Source organism: Paramisgurnus dabryanus, chromosome 18, assembly GCF_030506205.2.
Source record: "Paramisgurnus dabryanus chromosome 18, PD_genome_1.1, whole genome shotgun sequence".
Lineage (NCBI taxonomy): Eukaryota > Metazoa > Chordata > Actinopteri > Cypriniformes > Cobitidae > Paramisgurnus > Paramisgurnus dabryanus.
This window is the reverse complement of record NC_133354.1, coordinates 3547296-3568257: the sequence shown is the minus strand read 5'-3', so window position 1 is coordinate 3568257 and position 20962 is coordinate 3547296. Positions and strand designations below refer to the sequence as shown.

General features: G+C 41.6%; 1 protein-coding gene across 11 annotated transcripts in view; it reads left to right on the top strand.

The window, feature by feature from the left end:
• Positions 1 to 20962, top strand: part of slc4a4b (solute carrier family 4 member 4b) — a 56931-nt gene that overhangs the window by 20635 nt on the left and 15334 nt on the right. For 9 of the 11 annotated variants that reach the window (XM_065243863.2, XM_065243855.2, XM_065243865.2 and 6 more), the window contains exons 4-12: positions 924 to 1059; positions 5249 to 5409; positions 8539 to 8718; positions 16769 to 16864; positions 17435 to 17511; positions 19689 to 19846; positions 19947 to 20034; positions 20120 to 20274; positions 20374 to 20469. In XM_065243863.2, the coding sequence (XP_065099935.1) occupies positions 924 to 1059; positions 5249 to 5409; positions 8539 to 8718; positions 16769 to 16864; positions 17435 to 17511; positions 19689 to 19846; positions 19947 to 20034; positions 20120 to 20274; positions 20374 to 20469 (1147 nt within the window). The remainder of the gene's footprint in view (positions 1 to 923; positions 1060 to 5248; positions 5410 to 8538; positions 8719 to 16768; positions 16865 to 17434; positions 17512 to 19688; positions 19847 to 19946; positions 20035 to 20119; positions 20275 to 20373; positions 20470 to 20962) is intronic. The other 2 variants (XM_065243862.2, XM_065243866.2) reach the window with 1 other exon arrangement.

The following is a 20962-nucleotide window of genomic DNA, read 5'->3' as shown; positions in this document are numbered from 1 at the left end:
TTAAAACACACCAATGATGTTTTAAAATGTAATTAAGATGCTGGCCTATGCTGGGTTGTTTTAACCCATTTTTGGGTCTAAATATAAAAATTTCTTGGGTTAATTTACCGCAACGAGTTTGTTCCTTTTTGATCTAACGCTGGATTGAAAATAACCCAACATTTTTTAAAGTAACACTAAGTAACAAAGACTTTCTGTCTTAAGTTGAACACAAATGAATCATTTTATATTAAATTGCCATCAAGTTACCTTTCTTACAGGAGGGTCGACACAGCAAAACTAAAAAAAAAACATCCATCATTTAAATACTTCAATTACAAAATAATTGCAAATAACCCAACATTGTGTCACTGTTTGAATTGAAAATGATTGTGACTTTCCTTACCAGAAGTTTATAGAAAGAAATCCTCTTATTTTAAGTTTCTGTTAAGACTAATATTTCCTTACCGTTCCAAAGGCATCATTTTAAATCTATTTGTTTTTCTCGCTTCACCTGTAAGTCAACCCTGCCTATGTAGTGATTCGAGTCTTTGTAATTGTAAGAGTGTACACATTTAAAAAAAGGTGTGGTGCTACGTACAATAACAATGTTGTAACAAGAACTTTATTTATTAATATTTTTAAAGCTTCCTTATACTCGCAGTGCTGTTATGAACTCATCTGGAATTTCTTTTGTCTCCGCTTTTTAAAAGATAAACTTCCCCATGAAATTCTTTTAACGCAGCACATCATCGGTTCTTCTGGCTCCGTCGCCTTTCACAACAGCTATCCTATTTCTGGAAATAAACTTTCACTTCCTGTCCAGCGGTTAGCAGCAACAAATACACCCGAAAACTCTGTTACATAAAACTAAAGATTCTTCTCAAAAAGTAGGTTATGGTCAGGTGACATCTCTCAATCCTAATTGGTTGTTTTCTCCTCAGTCTCTCCTGCAGCCGAGCGAATCCGCTTTATTTTGGGGGAGGATGACAGCGGCCCACCTCCACCTCAGCTCTTCACCGAACTGGACGAACTTCTTGCCGTCGACGGTCAAGAGATGGAGTGGACGGAAACAGCCAGGTGACGTCTGCATACTTTAAAGCTACACATGTGTCAGCAAACGTAGACTTAAATTTGGAAAATGCACTTGCGCACACTTGAAGAGGAAGACGTTTCTTTCTCACCTCTTAAACAACAAAAGCACGTCATTTACAGGTGCTCGTGAATTTAGTACACCACTTGACTCTTCACACACTTTCAGCTCACAATAAGCCAAGCAGAAAATTTTACTAAAAATGTAAAAACAAATGTTATCTGAAGTATACATCTGGTGAAAATGCTATTTTATGTTGTGTAACACTGTGATTTGAGACTCAGATAGACAGAACGGATGAAGTAAACTATCAGAATGAGTCAGCAGACGACAAGAGAGACAAAGCAGCATTCATTTGCTACAGATAGATTTTATTTCCTCCATGTATTGAGTTGCTCTTTCAGGTCTTTCCTGCAAAGGACATAAAAACTGTCCAACACACAAATGCACTTACTTAAACCAAGACTCGATTATAATATGATTATAACTTTATAACATGCACGACTTAAAATGATTTGTGTTTGAATCATTTGAATAATTAGAACAGATAATGTCAAATTAAATTCATGTTTTTATACCCAAATTTGAGGTGGCACATTCAACTTCTCAGAAGTCAGAAATTACTCAATGATTTTCTTGTAAAATAGTAAATTCATGGATTAGCATTTTAGCATAAGAAATACTACTGTGACTAAAGATTGTACACAGACCGCTGGATTAAACATTACAGAAACATTAAACATGATTTTGGTTATCGCCAATTCTGTTAGTTTAGGGCAGTTGTGGCGCAAACCTTACATTGAGTGATGGTCTAATACATTTGTAAATTAATATTTAAACCCACATGCAAATTCTGCATTGAGTTTTTCATTTGATCAGAGCAATTCAAACCTGAAATGCAAACTACATGCAAAGCATGTTTTGTGGCTTTTGCAGTCACCTCAGCGTCTCCTGTTACAAAATGTGCCAATGCGCCTAACCAAACCACACAAAATGCAAACTGGATTGCAATGAGCTGTAGGCCAGAAATACGCTCGTTCAATGTGGAAGTTAAACAAATCAGATATTGACTTTCAAAATCACTTATTGCTAAATAATTTTTTTGATTCTGTCATCATTTTCTCACTCTCAAGTTGTTACAAACCCGTATAGATGTCCTTGTTTTGCCAAATACAAATGAATATATCTGGGGCACCATTGACTTCCATAGTATTATTTTTTCTACTGTGGATGTCAGTGGTGCCCCAGATCTGCTTTGATACTAAGGGTGTCACGATTTTAAATCGAAATCGATCACAATTTTGCCACTGGCAGCACGACTAACATGGCAGGGGATCTCCGGGTTCAAGGTCAGATATTATATTTCATAAAAGTATAGTCTAAAAATAATATAGCAGCTTGTTTTTTCAAAAAAAAAAGTAAAAATTGGGAATTGAACCGAGCCGAACTGTGGCCTTAGAGTCGTAATTGTAATCGAAACGAGGATTTGGAGAATCGTGACACCCTTACTTGATACAAATTTATACAGGTTTAAAACAACTTGAGGGTGAGTAACCAATGACAGAATTTTCATTTTTGAGTAAAGTCTTTTTTAACTCTTTCACCGCCAGCGTTTTTAAAAAAAGTTGCCAGCCAGCGCCAGCGTTTTTCATGATTTTCACCAAAGTTTAATGCCTTCCAGAAAATGTTCTTCTTTAAATATATAAACATACAATATACCAAATGAAAGAACAGACCCTCTGCTTTCAAACAACAAAAAAAAAAAACGTTTCATCCTACCTTCAGTGGTTCTTTTGCAATCAGCTTTTGAATATGGGTAGGTTTCTGCAAAAACACCACATTTTGAGCAAATGCAGAGATAATTCCATTTTTGTGACGGACTTTTCATAGAGATCCCATTCAGAGCGATCTTTAAAACAGACACGGACATGCAGCAGCTTGCCATAGGGCAATATTTCCAGGTTTAAAAAGTTGCCGAAGGGCGCCAACTGGTGGATAATAGCGGTATTGCGGAAAGACGGAAAATCTCGTCATTGGCGGGGAAGCGTTTTCTCTTAATTGACGAGATATCTCGTCAATGGCGGGGAAAGAGTTAATGTCCTGAAATTATCATCACTCGTGGGTTATCTGCAAAAAGAGGTCAGCTGCAAAATGTTTTCTTGTAAATTAGCTTTTTTATCAGACTCTCAATGGATTCTGCCAACAAACCGGTATTTCTGAATGACCTGAGGTCAGGATTAAGCAGATTTGAAGTGAAAGTATTTGATAATAATATATACTTGCTGAGAGCATTCGGTCAATTATCTCATTTTTGACGTTTAGCGGCTTTTGGATCTGAGCTCATCAAATATTAATATATGATATAAATGATGATCAGTGCAGTTATGAGAACAGAATGAGAACATGGATCCATCACGCCTTGTTACCACTGTGCAGGCTGGTGGTGTAATGGTGTGGGGGATGTTTTTGTAGCACACTTTAGGCCACTTAGTGCTAATTTGGCATCGTTTAAATGCCACGTCCTACCTGAGCATTGTTTCTGACCATGTCCACCCCTTTATGACCACCATGTACCCATCCTCTGATGGCTACTTCCAGCAGGATAATGCAAAATGTCACAAAACTCTTTTGAAATTGGTTTCTTAAACATGACAATGAGTTGACTGTACTAAAATGGCCCCCACAGTCACCAGATCTCAACCCAATAGAGCATCTTTGGGATGTGGTGGGACGGGAGCTTCGTGCCCTGGATGTGCATCCCACAAATCTCCATCAACTGCAAGATGCTATCGTATCAATATGGGCCAATATTTCTAAAGAATGCTTTCAGCACCTTGTTGAATCAATGCCACGTGGAATTAAGGCAGTTCTGAAGGTGAAAGGGGGTCAAACACAGTATTAGTATGGTGTTCCTAATAATCCTTTAGGTGAGAGTATATAAATACACACACGTTAATGTTTGTATTTAAGAAACATTTACATGTATATTTATATATATTTTGATATATTTTATATTTAAAATATAAATAAAAAATATACCAAAATAAAATGTTTCTTAAATTCATACATGTATGTATTTATATGTAGGCTACATAATATATACACACGGCACACACACATATATTATGCAAATATGTGATCAATCACAATAAATCTTTTGACAGCCCTATTAATTATACATTTCTAAAAACAAAAGCAAGATAAATTTGATTAGTTGTTGAATCTGGCGTTATATAGTTTAAAAGCTGCACATGTATTTGCATTTCAAGAACGAATTTCCATACCACATGGATTAGGTTGAAATGAATCCACTTGTTAACAGAAGAGCTATTCATATGCAGTGTGTGCACGTGCGTGCGTGCGCGCATGTGTGAACCGACTTCCCAGAGTTTTCATGGGTTACAGGGTTCACCTGTGTCTCAGGTAACATATCAAAGCTGCAGGTTGCAGTATATGTCTGTGAGTATGTATCACTTTTGTCTCGGATATCAAACCCACGCTTGGCTAAACCCAACTCAACAGCCTTTCCACACAAAATTACAAAGCTCTAAAGAATATCTGTGCGTGTCCGTACGGAGGTCAGGTGTCGTTTCTCTAAGACGGATGGCCATTTGAGCAGACATGGGTAAGCTGATAACAGGACGAGCAGAGGTTTAAGAAGCTTAACTGAATGATTTTGATTCTTGTTTTACATTTAAAAGCTTTCAGCGGTCAGAAAGTCAGAGCTTGTGTTGCATCTGTGTGTCTTTCTGTCTGTGGTTTTGTAATAAATTCAATTAATTTACTAATTTACATTCATGCATTTGGAAGATGCTGTTATCCAAAGAAAATCATAGTGCATACAAGGCATACAATTTATCAGTAAGTGTGTTTTCTGGGAATCGAACCGACGGCCTTTACGCTGCTAATAAAACACTTCACCAACTGAGCTACAGGAACTTTTCTTTAATCATCATTGAAATACAATGAGATTGTGCACTAGAGTAGTAATATTGTGTTTTCATTCACACATACAATAAACCCCTTGCATAAATTGATACATGATATGGTAATTTGCATGTTTAAAAACATGGTAATACCACAGAACATGTTCAAAGTTTCCCAGTGAACATGACCCGTGTCACAAGATAAAAAATGTGATTTCAGTGCATTTACTGTGTTTTATGTGTGTCTCAGATGGATAAAGTTTGAGGAGAAGGTGGAGAAGGGTGGAGAACGCTGGAGTAAACCTCACGTGGCCACGCTTTCTCTCCACTCACTTTTTCAGCTGAAGAACTGCATTGAGAAGGGAACCATCATGCTGGATATGGAGGCTAACTCCCTCCAGCAGATCGTTGGTAAGAATGACGCTCTTAAAAATAAATGTTGTTTAATAAAGTTACGTAATTTTGTGCCCTTTAGTCTATGTTTGGTATCTCTGAGGTCATCTAGAAATGCTTGTGTGCTGATAAACTTGTGTAATTATAAACGATTAATCGCAACTAATCGTTCCAGCAGATCATTGGTAAGAATGACGCTCTTAAAAATAAATGTTGTTTAATGAATTTACGCACTTTTGTGGCTTTTAGTCCATGTGTGTTACCTTTGAGGTCATCTAGATATGCTCGTGTGCTTATAAACTTGTGTACTTATAAACGATTAATCGCAACTAATCGTTCCAGGAGATCATTGGTAAGAATGACGCTCTTAAAATTAAATGTTGTTTAATGAATTTACGCACTTTTGTGGCTTTTAGTCAATGTCTGTTACCTTTGAGGTCATCTAGATATGCTTGTGTGCTTATAAACGTGTGTACTTATAAACGATTAATCACAACTAATTGTTCCAGCAGGTCGTTGGTAAGAATGACACTGTTAAAAATAAATGTTGTTAAATGAATTTACGCACTTTTGTGGCTTTTAGTCCATGTCTATTACCTTTGAGGTCATCTAGATATACCCGTGTGCTTATAAACTCGTGTGCTTATAAACGATTAATCGCAACTAATCGTTTGCAGAATAAAAGTTTTTGTTTACATCATATATGTGTGTGTATTGTGTATAATAATTATGTATATATAAATACACACTTGCATGTACTGTATATTTTTAAAGAAATACTTTTATTCTTCAAACGATTAGTTGCGATTAATCGTTATGCAGCCCTATTGTAAACGATGAGAAAATAATCAAATTTTCATTTTAAATCACTATTATGTGAAAGCGTGACACAAATGTGTTATAATTTGTTGGATGAGAAAAAAAAATTCTTCTAAAGGAGCTCGCATAGCTAGCAAGAAACACAGCGCTGCGTCGTGTGTAGGACAACTCGCAGGTATCGCACACCATGTGTGTATATTCAATAGCTCGAGCTTAGTCAGGAAGAGTCAACTTCCAGAAGCAAAATATGCGTTAGCAGCCCATGTTAACCGTTAACAATTTGTGACAAATATGATGTTATTTAATGTTACACAATGTGAGTGGTGCAATTTAGATACATGGCCCGACGCAGCATTTCTAATCCGGTGTGCAACCAATTTAAAGCGATACACCAGCCAAATATCAAAATTACCCCATGATCTTACCAGATCATTGGTAAGAATGACGCCCTTAAAAATAAATGTTGTTTAATGAATTTATGCACTTTTGTGGCTTTTAGTCCATGTGTGTTACCTTTAAGGTCATCTAGATATGCTTGTGTGCTTATAAACTTGTGTACTTATAAACGATTAATCGCAAATAATCGTTCCAGCAGATCATTGGTAAGAATGACGCTCTTAAAATTAAATGTTGTTTAATGAATTTACGCACTTTTGTGGCTTTTAGTCCATGTGTGTTACCTTTAAGGTCATCTAGATATGCTTGTGTGCTTATAAACTTGTGTACTTATAAACGATTAATCACAACTAATCGTTCCAGCAGATCATTGGTAAGAATGACGCTCTTAAAAATAAATGTTATTAAATGAATTTACGCCCCTTTGTGGCTTTTAGTCCATGTCTGTTACCTTTGAGGTCATCTAGATATGCTTTTGTGCTTATAAACTTGTGTGCTTATAAACGATTAATCGCAACTAATCGTTTGCAGAATAAAAGTTTTTGTTTACATCATATGTGTGTGTATTGTGTATAATAATTATGTATATATAAATACACACTTGCATGTACTGTATATTTTTAAAGAAATACTTTTATTCTGCAAACGATTAGTTGCGATTAATCGTTATGCAGCCCTATTGTAAACAATGAGAAAATAATCAAATTTTTATTTTAAATCACTATTATGCGAAAGTGCGACACAAATGTGTTATAACTTGTTGGATGGGAAAAAAATTCTTCTAAAGGAGCTCGCATAGCTAGCAAGGAACACAGCGCTGCGTCGTGTGTAGGACAACTCGCAGGTATCGCACACCCTGTGTGTATATTCAATAGCTCGAGCTTAGTCAGGAAGAGTCAACTTCCAAAAGCAAAATATGCGTTAGCAGCCCATGTTAACTGTTAACAATTTGTGACAAATATGATGTTATTTAATGTTACACAATGTCAGTGGCGCAATTTAGATACATGGCCCGACTCAGCATTTATAAACTGGGTGTGCAACCTATTTAAAGTGATACTCCATCCAAATATCAAAATTACCCCATGATGTACTCACCGTCAAGCAATCCGAAATACATGTCCATCATCTTTCAGACAAGCAAATATGGACTGGAGTTATTTTAGTAAATGGCCTTGCTCTTACAAGCTTTATAATGGTTGAAAACACGGATCAGGGATCAACTTTAAACTTCAAAAATGTGCATTCATCCTTAACAAAAGTCATCCACACGGCTTCAAGGGTCTTTTGCAAGTAATCGTTGCGAAAATAATAACTAGCTTCTGCACCATCTTGGACTCACACGATTCACCTGCCTATGACTACGTTCACACTGTCAGTCCAAATCCGATTTTGGTGCAAATCAGTTTGGAAATGGATCATATTCAGCAAGTGTGAATGGCAAAGAATCTGAATATGTGGTTCATATTCAAATCGCATTTCTGGAAATCCATTTTAGTCTTGAACGCTCTGATCAGATTTGGCACAGCTTTTAATTTTGTATCATTCTGACACCACATTAAACGTAAACACAGAAGCAAGGCTGTGTTGTTGTTGTAGATGTGCCAGATTTGCACTGACATCGATTCAAATAGTCTACATAGTCTAATAATAGCAAGTAGCAACTTGTGTTCACGGCTGTGATGTAACTAAAATTTTTTGGCTATTTTAAAATAAGACACAAGCCCTTTGATAGGTCATGCCTCAGTTGCAGTAACCTTTACTTTATAGCTTGAGCATTTCATGGGGTCTTACAAGCACCAATACATAAATTGAACTTGACAATTATGAGTTCTTTGTAAAGCCTAAAAAGCTCCCATGACATCAGACCCTTTTTGTTTTTAAGAATGTGAGGCAGAATATGTTCAGCATGAGATCTTTGTCCTCTTTCAGAGATGATCACAGAGAATCAGATCGAGAGCGGGCAGCTGAAGGCCGATCTGAAGGAGACGGTCATTTACACTTTGTTAAGAAAGCATCGGCACCAGACCAAAAAGTCCAACCTGCGGTCTCTGGCTGAGATCGGGAAAAGCGTGTCCAGTGCCAGTCGTCTGTTCAGCAATCCGGAGAACGGTAACACAGGCTCATTTCAAAACTCTTGCTTACACCGTATCACTTTTCACATCTCTCCCCTCGGTTTCATCATCAGCACTTATCTGCTCAATCTCGCTCTCTCTTTCTTCCTCTGAGGCTCTTTTCTTATTTTTCTCTCATGTTGCCTAAGGTTGCATTCATACAATGTTGTCAAACTGTTTTAAAAGAATGAATTTTTTTGAGATGCGTTTCTGAGAACTACTCTACGCTACTTTCTCAAGTAAACATAACGATAATCTCAGCATTGTTTTGGAGGAACAGAAAGTACAGATAATATTGACTTAACTATTATATTATTAGCATGACAGTAATGTGATGTTTGCAAAACAATGAAGCTTTTCCAGCACTACTATTTTTATAGGTTTTAACTTTTATTTCAAGTGTACAGTTTTATTTGTTTCATATTTGTACTCATTGTACATGTATCGAAGTTTAATGCTGCCATTAATGCTTAATTTTTTTTAGTTTTGGTTGCAAAATGTTAACGATATCTTTAAATAAATCTTTGTTAACAGTTTAAAGTTTTACACTTTTTAAAATAAAGGAGCTTTATGATGCCAAGGTAGAACCATTTTGGGCTGAATTTTTGAGGAACCAAAAATTGTTATTTTATGGCATCGCTGTCAAGTACCTTTTAAAGTCACAATGAAACTTTCATTTGATTTGGAATATTGTGGTATTTTTTTTACATATGACTTATCTGTGAGTGTGAGGGGTTGCTAGACAGATGAACCCAAACGCAACGATGTCGGGGGAAAACAGAAAACACTTTATTTTTTAACAAACAAAAACCCACAAGGGGGTAACCAACATGAAACATGAACTTCACAAATAACACTGAGACTTTAACTAGGCGTCTTGACTAGACACAAACACCAAACACGGGAACAGAACACAGCACAATGATCCTGCACAGAACTAAAGATACACTGACATTAAATAGAATAAACCAAACAAGATAACGAGCGGGGAACAGGTGATGGGAATAAGTAATAATTAACCATAAGCAGGAGGACGAGGGAGCGGGGACAAATGACAAGACACCGGAGGTACATGCCAAACACAAAAACAAGGCATGAACCTCCACACAAGGCCAGGAACTGCCAGAACTCTGCCACCATGACAAAATACAAATATAACAAGACTTCAAGGCAGAGTCCTGACAGTAGCCCTCCCTCAAAGGACGCCACCTGGCGTCCAAAAAGGGAACACACAAGACAAGAAACCATGACAGATAATAAACATGACAAGACTATGAACACATCAGACTATAAAATAACAAAAGGTGCATAACAAAACTTATCAAACACACATAAGTCCACAAGATACTAAGACAGGACAGTCCACGGGGGTTTGGGGCGAGGACGCAGCTGGGACTGCGCGGGCTGAATCGACCGCGCGGGATGCGCGGGACGGGTCGGCGGCACGGGCTCTGTCGGCGGCGCCGGCAGTGGCTGCGCGGAATGCGCGGGCTCCGGCTCTGGCTGCGCGGACTGCGCGGGCTCCGGCTCTGGCTGCGCGGACTGCGCGGGCTCCGGCTCTGGCTGCGCGGACTGCGCGGGCTCCGGCTCTGGCTGCGCGGACTGCGCGGGCTCCGGCTCTGGCTGCGCGGACTGCGCGGGCTCCGGCTCTGGCTGCGCGGACTGCGCGGGCTCCGGCTCTGGCTGCGCGGACTGCGCGGGCTCCGGCTCTGGCTGCGCGGACTCCGGCCTGGCAATGGCTCTCCAAAGCGAACTGAGGAGTGCAGCGCGTTCGCCCTCCGCCAACCAGCAAGAAGCTGGACGAACTGCAGTGGGCTGCAGGACCCTGACTGGAGTCGACATGACGGACCCCGACACCGTCGCTGGGTTCAGTGTTGGCAGGATCATTCTGTGAGGGGTTGCTAGACAGATGAACCCAAACGCAACGATGTCGGGGGAAAACAGAAAACACTTTATTTTTTAACAAACAAAAACCCACAAGGGGGTAACCAACATGAAACATGAACTTCACAAATAACACTGAGACTTTAACTAGGCGTCTTGACTAGACACAAACACCAAACACGGGAACAGAACACAGCACAATGATCCTGCACAGAACTAAAGATACACTGACATTAAATAGAATAAACCAAACAAGATAACGAGCGGGGAACAGGTGATGGGAATAAGTAATAATTAACCATAAGCAGGAGGACGAGGGAGCGGGGACAAATGACAAGACACCGGAGGTACATGCCAAACACAAAAACAAGGCATGAACCTCCACACAAGGCCAGGAACTGCCAGAACTCTGCCACCATGACAAAATACAAATATAACAAGACTTCAAGGCAGAGTCCTGACAGTAGCCCTCCCTCAACCGCTCAGCTCTCCACTACTGCCCAGGAGGAGGATTCGGCTTTCACTGCCCACCGCAACCACCATGCCCGTTTACTTTTTGGCATGCGGCAGAGAGGAGCAGAGATCCGGTCCTTCGCCTCCAAGTTCTTGGAGGAGGCTCGTCTTGCCGGTCTTAGCGGGAACGAGCTAAAGGTCATCTTCTATGCTTGTCTCGATGAGCCTCTCAAATCCAGTGAGGTGGAGTTGCTCAAGCCCTTAGACTTCGTTGACATGGTGAGCTACGTCATGAACAGGCCCGAACCCAAGTCCAGACCTCTGTCACCTGTCCCAGAGGGCCGCGTTGTCGGGAGGATGGTCCTGGAGAGCTCAGCACCCACCACATCTAGCTCCATAAGCTCCGCCCCGCCAGCCAGCCTTCGGGGTAGTCGTCTGGCGATAAGGGGAAGGGGCATTCAGACCGGGGCGATCAGGTTGGGGAGGTCGACTTTCATCTCTCCAGCGCCGGAGCCTACGCCCGCACCCGATCTCCTTCCTGCATTACCGGTCACCGGACGGAGGAAGAAGAGGAAGAAGGACTCCTCCGCTCTTCAACCAGCTACCACCCCTCAGTTTTCTGAGAAGCAGCAGCCCCTGCCGTCTGCGCAGCCTCCGCTGCAGCCCCTGCCGTCTGCGCAGCCTCCGCTGCAGCCCCTGCCGTCTGCGCAGCCTCCGCTGCAGCCCCTGCCGTCTGCGCAGCCTCCGCTGCAGCCCCTGCCGTCTGCGCAGCCTCCGCTGCAGCCCCTGCCGTTTGCGCAGCCTCCGCTGCAGCCCCTGCCGTCTGCGCAGCCTCCGCTGCAGCCCCTGCCGTCTGCGCAGCCTCCGCTGCAGCCCCTGACGTCTGCGCAGCCTCCGCTGCAGCCCCTGACGTCTGCGCAGCCCACAGCAGCAGCCTTTATCTCTATCCCGTCTCCGCTGCCGTCCGCAGCGGCCCCTGTCACTGCCCCTGTCTTGTCTCCGCTGCCGTCCGCAGCCTCCTCTGTCAAGGTCCCTGTCTCGTCTCTGCAGCCGCCCGCTGCACCCCCTGTCATAGACTCTGTATCGTCTCTGCAGTCACCCGCTGCACCTCCTGTCATTGTCCCTGCCTTGTCTCCGCTGCCGTCTGCAGCGGCCCCTGTGACTATTCCTGTCTCGCCTCCGCAGCCGTCAGCTGCGCCCCCTGTCACGGTCTCCATGTCGTCTCCGCCGCCGGATGCGGCGCCCCCTGTCATTGTCCCTGCCTCGTCTCCGCTGCCGTCTGCAGCGGCTCCTGTGACTGTTCCTGTGTTGTCTCCGCTGCCGGCCACAGCGCCCCCTGTCATGTTCCTGTTTCCCCTCAGCCTGTCAACCCTGACCTAGTTGTTCCTGCCTTGCCCCAAGCTGTTTCCTCCCCACGGAACCCTGTTAGGCCTGCCCGGCCTCCACGTACCCAACCCTCAGCTACTCCCCGGGGTCAGAAGGCTCGCCCAGTTCCCAGTCCCATCCCTCCTCCTGTGAACGTTGTTGTTCCCCCGCCCCCCCCTCCCTTGTTTGTTGTTCTTGTTGTCCCACCCGAATCCTCTAGTTGTCCTGTCTTGTCTTCCCTTGTTAGTGTTTGTCATGTTTTCGTGGGTGCTGTCCAGTGTCCAGTCTGTCTTGTCCTGTGTCTCTCCTTGAGGGCCGCCAGGTGGCGTCCCTTGAGGGGAGGGTCCTGTGAGGACTCTGCCATAATCTGGTTTGGTAATTATATCTAGTTGTGTATGGCAGGGTCCTGACAGTGCAATGTTTTGTGTGGGAGAGCGTGGTTTTGATATTGTCATATCAGACCACGTTTGTCCCATGTCTTGTGACTTTTCCCCGCTCCCTTGTATTCTCTTGTCATTGTGTGTTATTTTTCCCCGCTCCCTTGCATTTTCCAGTCTTTGTCTTTTGTGTCTTGTTTAGTCTAGTGTTCTGTTTTCATGTATGTATATTTGTATGTGTGTATGTGGGTGTGTATGTGTATGTGTGTGTATGTGTATGTATATATATATATATGTATATATATATATATATATATGTGTATATGTGTATATGGATGTATATATGTATGTATATGGCATCCATACATATATATGTATATGTGTATATTGTATGTATGTGTGTATATGTTTTTATATATTTGTATATATTTTTATATATAAATATATTTATGGTTTTGTCTTGTTGGTACTATGGTTGTCTTGTGTTTGTATGTGTTTTACAGGTTCACGTGTGCTTCCCTCACAGGTGTTCCTGTTCAGTGTGATTGCCTCCTCTCGTCTTCCTCACCTGTTGCTTGTTATCCTCTCGTCTGATCTGTGTATTTAATCCCTGTGTGTCTAGTGTGTCTTTGCAAGTCCGTTTGTCGATGTACTCGTCTGTACTTGTCCATGTACTCACTAGTTACTAGCTCTGCTAGTTTGAAGTCTTGTCTTGTCAATCTTTTGTCAGTTTTGCCCAGTTTATTGTTTTGTTTATTTGGCCACGCTAATCTGTGCTTTTGCTGCCCAGGATTTACTCTGAGACTCTGTGTTTTCTGACGGCTCCCTGGACTTTTGTCATCTGTTCAGACTGCTGCTCTTTCTGCCGGCTATTTAGGACTGCTATTATTATCTGCAGCAGCGGACGCTCTCTGCGGCATTGCCACTGCCCAGTAGGAGGGTCCTTCCCCACTGGAGCTGTCCAGCCTCTCCCGTCAGCACCACTAACACTCTGTCTCTCTCTCTCTGCCCGTCGCAGGATCTTTCCTCCTCGTCTGCCACGGGTGCCGGTTTGCCGGACTGTCTACGGATTTCCCTGTTGTGTCATTGTGGTCATAGACTTATTGTTGTACAGAATCTCTCCCACCGTTCGTCTGTCTGGCCGGAGCCCGAACGTGTGTGGTTCGTCGCCCCCAGTGTCTGTGTGTGTGCTCCTCGCCCCAGCCGTCTGTCTCGGAGTGGCCTTTGCGCCCAGACGTGCTTTTGTCTGTTTACATTCATTATCATTTAAATAAACATTTTCTGTTACTCTGCTCTGGGATCTCTCCGTGTGTTTATTCCTGACAGTGAGCTTCATTATTTTTATTTTTTAATTAATGTGCCCTCATAATTTTTAATCAAAAATGCAAAAACCCAAATCTGCTCTCCTCAACGATCTCTCTTTACTTCTAGTCACGGGGTATGGCCGGTGGGCGGGGCTCGGAAAAAGATCGCAGTGATAAGCCAATAGCAACATGACCCAACTTCCAACTATTCAATCAATTCTCGCTGGACGAATTCAAGTCCCGCCCTACCTTTTTTTTTCATTTTAGATGCCATTTCACTCGGATATACGTCACGCTACTTACTGTGCGTTCACACCAGACGCGGAAGAGGCGCATAGTTAGGCGCTTGAGTATTTTAGTCAATAAAGACATTCACGGATAAATTTGCGTCATAGGAGGGGCTTATTTAGCTCAAATTGAGTAAACTTACCAGATCACTCACTCACTTTCTTCCAAACAAGATCCTTTTAATTCCTGTTAAAGTATGAAGATGTCTCGTATAGCGATGATGATTGTCCTCCATTGTTGTTTTGTTTTTCTGCACCTGCTCGCTTTCTGTAATCACGTCACTGCTAGAGCAAGCTCCTGATTGATTAACGCGGTGCCGAAAATCCGCCAAAGTTCAGATTTTCCAACTCGCGTCACGTGGATCACGTGGCAACGCTCAATTTGCGCGCTCCACGCCATCCGCACTTACCGCGCCGCAGGACGCCTATTCGCGTCTTTGCATTGACTCAACATTACTCGCGCTTGCCGCCTCTTCCATGTCTGGTGTGAACCACCAATATGCTACCTACAACAAACAAATGGGCGCATCGCGTTACTCGCTCTAGATTACTCTATTTAACTTTGTGTCATGCAAATTTTTCGCTCGATTTGAATATTTTCAACTTGGACGAAAAAGCGTTTGAGGTGAATAGCGCGTGTTTTCATGCCAAACGCGCCGCCCATATCGCGTCATTCGCATCACTACGCTCAATTTGCATGTTCCGCGCCATCCGTGCTTACCGCGCCGCAGGACGCCTATTCGCGTCTTTGCATTGACTCAACATTACTCTCGCTTGCCGCCTCTTCCGTGTCTGGTGTGAACCACTATTATGCTACGTACACAAACAAACACGGCGCATCTTGTTACTCGCTCTAGATTACTCTAATTAACTTTGTGTCATTCAAATTTTTCGCTCGATTTGAATATTTTCAACTTGGACGAAAAAGCGTTTGAGGTGAATAGCGCTTGTTTTCATGCCAAACGCGCCGCCCATATTGCGTCATTCGCATTGCTACGCTCAATTTGCGTGTTCCACACCATCCGTGCTTACCGCACTGCAGAATGCCTATTCGCTTCTTTACATTGACTCAACATTACTCACGCTTGCCGCCTCTTCCGTGTCTGGTGTGAACCACCATTATGCTACGTACACAAACAAACGCAACACATCGCGTTACTCGCTCTAGATTACTCTATTTAACTTCGTGTCATGCAAATGTTTTGCTCGATTTGAATATTTTCAACTTGGATGAAGAAGCGTTTGAAGTGAATAGCGCGTGTTTTCATGCCAAACGCACCGCCCATATTGCGTCATTCGCATTGCTACGCTCAATTTGCGCGTTCCGTGCCATCTGTGCTTACCGCACCGCAGAATGTCTATTCGCGTCTTTACATTGACTCAACATTACTCGCGCTTGCTGCCTCTTCCGTGTCTAGTCTGAACCACCATTATGCTACGTACACAAACAAACGCGGCGCATCGCGTTACTCGCTCTAGATAACTCTATTTAACTTCGTGTCATGCAAATGTTTTGCTCGATTTGAATATTTTCGACTTGGACGAAGAAGCGTTTGAGGTGAATAGCGCGTGTTTTCACGCCAAACGCGCCGCCCATATTGCGTCATTCGCATCGCTACGCTCAATTTGCGTGTTCCACGCCATCCATGCTTACCGCACCGCAGAATGCCTATTCACGTCTTTACATTGACTCAACATTACTCGCGCTTGCCGCCTCTTCCGTGTCTGGTGTTAATCACCATTATGCTACGTACACAAACAAACGCGGTGCATCACGTTACTCGTTCTAGATTACTCTATTTAACTTCCTGTCACGCAAATTTTTTGCTCAATTTCAATATTTTTAACTTGGACGAAGAAGTGTTTGAGGTGAATAGCGTGTGTTTTCACGCCAAACGCGCCGCTCATATCGCGTCATTAGCATCGCGGCACGCAAGGGCGCATCTGATTGCATCTTTGACTTTACTTTGTATGTAATCTACTAACGCAAAATCATTGAACTTGCGTCTGGTGTTAACCCACAGTTAGTCGTAATACGTAATCGCTGCTTCTGGTTTATTGTGACTTGAAGCACCTTAATGTTTAGGAGTGTGACTTAGTCAACACTGGTTTTGACTTGTCAAATTTTCTCATAATCCTCAAACTATATTTAATTTCCTCATAAATCTATATAGAAAGTGTTGATTTAATGATTGCTATTTTCATTGGAAACTCAGGGTAGACCTTAAATCAATGCTATGATCCAGACTCAATTTTCCAGCTCTATTGCTTTAATTTCTCACTTTTTTCATGTTTCTTGTTTTTTCCCACTTGTCTTGAATGACACGCATGCGCTCTGTTTCTTTCTCTTTCTTTTCTCTGTGTGTTTGTATGTGAAGCGCGCAGTTCTATCGATCAATCTATGCCTTGCTTTACCACCTTTGAACTCGACGAACAAACTGAGATGCTGAGAAGGCACAGCACAGGACTTTTCTGTAAGTCTGGAGCTGAAGATTAAGACTTTAGATTCAGGTTTAGTCCAATGCAGATTTGCCGATTAAATGTTTGATTCAGTCCTCTGTAAGTTTATAAATAATTGTATATACACAACATTATTACCTTTTCCATAAAAAAGGTGTAATATTAAGTGTAATATTTGTCAATGTAAATTGACACGTATTTGTCTTTCTAATGAGACCCCTAAGGGCACCCCCCCCCCCCCCTACATTACAAATACAAAACATCCGCATGATGATTACCAGGTACCACTTACTAAATTATAAACTTTTTTTGTTGTCTTTTAATCTCTTAAAGAAACAGTATGCAGTATACAGTATGCATTACACTACATGCTGATTTACAGTAGCTTTTCTCTATGATCTCTTCTCATCGATCTTGACTGTCCAAAGTTTCAGAGATCTCACTTTAGATAATGGCATTCAGAAAACAAATTGAGCTATATGGGAAAAACCTGAATGTTTTTCTGACCTGATCATGTTTTCCTTACACATGTGTTTAAATCAGCAGATCAATTCTTGACTTTTGACCCTGTTTGACCTATACAGGTAGCCCAACCACAACCCATCGTAACCTGACCTCCAACAGCCTGGTTGATCTCTCAGACAAGCCTGAGAAAGATCAGGTACTGTGCATTGTGTGTGTGTGTGTGTGTGTGTGTGTGTGTGTGTGTGTGTGTGTGTGTGTGTGTGTGTGTGTGTGTGTGTGTGTGTGTGTGTGTGTGTGTGTGTGTGTGTGTGTGTGTGTGTGTGTGTGTGTGTGTAGCTTAATTGATAAAGCATTAGCAGGTATATTTAGTGTCCAATGTCATAAATAAAAATATATAAATAGTTTACAAATAAATAATGACTTTGGACACCAAATCTACTTGCAATCACCTATATACAGATAAATGTATAGCTTGAATGCACTGTTTAAGTTACTTTGCATAAAAGCATCTGGCAAGTATATAAATGTGTGAACATATTAAAATCAACTCTGTTTTCTCAGTACTTGTTGCTGGTTGAAGTCATTGCACAGCTCTGTAGCTCCAGTGTATTTCTAGGACAAATAAGATGGTTTTTCGCATACAGTAGCTTGTACTGTATTTGAGCCGTTGGCTCACTTTAAGCCCAAGGACAAAAATAGCTGCAGTCGCTTGCGTCAATATTTGGAGAGTGATGTAGTGTGGAACATTTTCTCTGGCTGTGTGGTTTTTTCACGGCTGTATAAAAGACACAGATAACCTGAGATGAAAATCACTCGGACCGCAAACATGTCAGTTAAACATTACAAACAAGCCCACGCGAGTGCTTTGAAAATCATTTAAAGTCATTTCAGAGAATTGTTTAAATGCATTATAAATGTATTGCCGAAATACATTATAAAGAAAATGTGCAGTTACAACAGTTTTTCCACATTTCTGTGTTCAGGATTATTTGGGCGGGGCTAAAACTGTGGCTGGATGATGTACTGGATCCACCAAGCATGGCCCTGCCCCTAACACAATCGAGAGCATCCATTCAAGTTGCTGCGTTTTTTTTTTTTTTTTAAGTTGCCAACCAGCGCCAGCATTTTTCATGATTTTCACAAAAGTTTAATGCCTTCCAGAAAATGTTCTTCTTTGAATATAACATACAATATATCAAATGAAAGAACAGACCCTCTGCTTAAAAAAAAGAAAGTTTTATCCTATCTTCATTAGTTTTTTTGTCGCCTCTCAAATACAGGTAGGTTTCTTCAAAAACACCCAATTTTGAGCAAAAAGCTGCAATTTTTGTTAAAGATCAGAGTTTTTAAATAAATTAAAACAATTAAATAAATCACCAAATAAAAAAAATAAGTTATCAAGATCTTGCAAAAACATGCGGGATTCTTTGCTCTAATGCTGCATACACACCAAACACGAAGCATCGCAAATTTTTCGCTTGAGTTGTATATTTCCAATACGTTGAGGCGAATAACGCGGGTTTTCGCGGCAATCGCACCACCCATTTTGCGTCATTCTCATCTCCCTGCACGAGTTCGAGTCTATCGCTTCTTTGAATTGACTTTATATGTAATCTACTCGCGCAAATCATCAAATTCGGCCTGATCTCACGAATTTCCGTGTTATAGTAATGAAATATTTTGCTCATTTATCTGTGTCATTGTCACAGATCTCCAAATTTTCCGTGTCTGTACCACAGATTTTCCTATCCGTGTCAGTTTCACGTATTGGTTACTCAATTGTTTTTCTTATTTTTGTACTATTTTCGTAGCTTGGGTTTGGGGTTAGAACGACCTTGTTACATAAAATGACATCCTAACCCAAACCCAACTCTAACCCTAACGTCAGGCGACAATTGTTTAAAAATCCGGATCTCTTTTTATAAACCTATAGTTAAAGTGACATCCTAACCCAAACCACAAATCTAACCCCAAACCAAAGCGATAATGGAAATTTGTAAGATCAGGTTGCTAAATTTGCTTTCATTAAATACAGGGGGCGTGTCCTCTATCTGTGCTGAAACCACGCCCACTCGCGGGAAAGCTGCCGTCTATCTTAACTTTCAAAAACCGATACAACCTAAATGGATGCTCGTGATTGTGTTAGGGGCGGGGACATGTTCGGTGGCTCCAGTGCATCATTGAGCCACCATTTTAGCCCCGCCCAAATAATGTTGGACTATTGCTTTGAAATCTCTTTCAGACCATATTCAGAATTTTAGTCTACAAACTAACCAATAAAAAACTACAGATGCTTTTCTGTTGATTAAATAATTATTAGATCTGTTTAAGTTCACCAGTCTCCTTAATCCTTTGCTGTTTTTCTCTCTCCAGTTGAATAATAAGTTCATGAAGAAAATTCCTCGGGACGCGGAGGCATCGAATGTGTTGGTCGGTGAGGTGGATTTTTTGGACGCCCCATTCGTGGCATTCGTGCGTCTTCAGCAGGCCCTCATGTTAGGAGGTTTCACTGAGGTTCCTGTTCCCACACGGTAACCAACGGCAACACCATAACCACCATTTTTTTTTAAGTTGTGCAATTTATAAACTCACTCATATAGTAACAAGAATGGTTCAATGTGTTTTTTACAGATTCCTGTTTGTTCTTCTGGGACCCAAAGGAAAAGCCAAATCATACCATGAGATCGGTCGAGCCATTGCCACGCTTATGTCTGATGAGGTGTGTGTGTTTGTTTAATATAGCCTGTGTGTTCCCACACCTCTGATTTGTGTGCTCACAGCTCTGTGGTTTCATTTATCTGCAGGTGTTTCATGATATAGCGTACAAAGCTAAAGATCGTGGTGACCTGCTGGCAGGAATAGAGGAGTTTTTGGATGAAGTGATTGTTCTGCCTCCAGGAGAGTGGGACCCGGATATCAGAATCGAACCTCCTAAGTCTGTTCCCTCTGCAGATAAACGGTATTTAACTTTATTATCTTTCATTCGGTGAAATTTGACTGACCAATAAAATGAACGGCTAACACAGTATTGTAATTGTGAGTCTTTGTGTGTTTGTAGTAAAAACATCCAGGTGAATGGAGTTACACCACATGGCGCAGGAGCCGGGGACGGTGGAGGCCATGGGGCTGGCGATGAACTTAAAATGACTGGCAAGTGAGTACTGAAAGGTTCACGTCTAAACAAACACAATGACTTGACTTGATGATCCCCAAAGTATGTATGTGAAGTTCTAGCTCAAAATATCATATAGATAATTTATTATAACATGTTAAAATTGCCACTTTGTTAGTGCGAGCCGTTTTTGTCCTTCAAAATGCAAATAAGCTGATCTCTGCACTAAATGGCAGTGCCGGGGTTGGATAATACAGATTAAGGGGCGTTTTTATCCCCTTTCGGACATCACAAGGGGAGCCAAATTTTAATGAGCTATTTTTTCACAAGCTGGCAGAAAATGGTAACCAAAACTTAGTTACTGGTTTGATCTTTGTTTTTACATTTTCTAGGTTGATAGAAGCACTGTGGACCCAATTATAGCACTTATAAATGAAAAAAGTCAGATTTTCATGATATGTCCCCTTTAAAGTTTTCATTTTCTAGTGAGCTGTTGCTTTAATTGCTGTTGCACTGCAAAAAATGACTTTCTTAC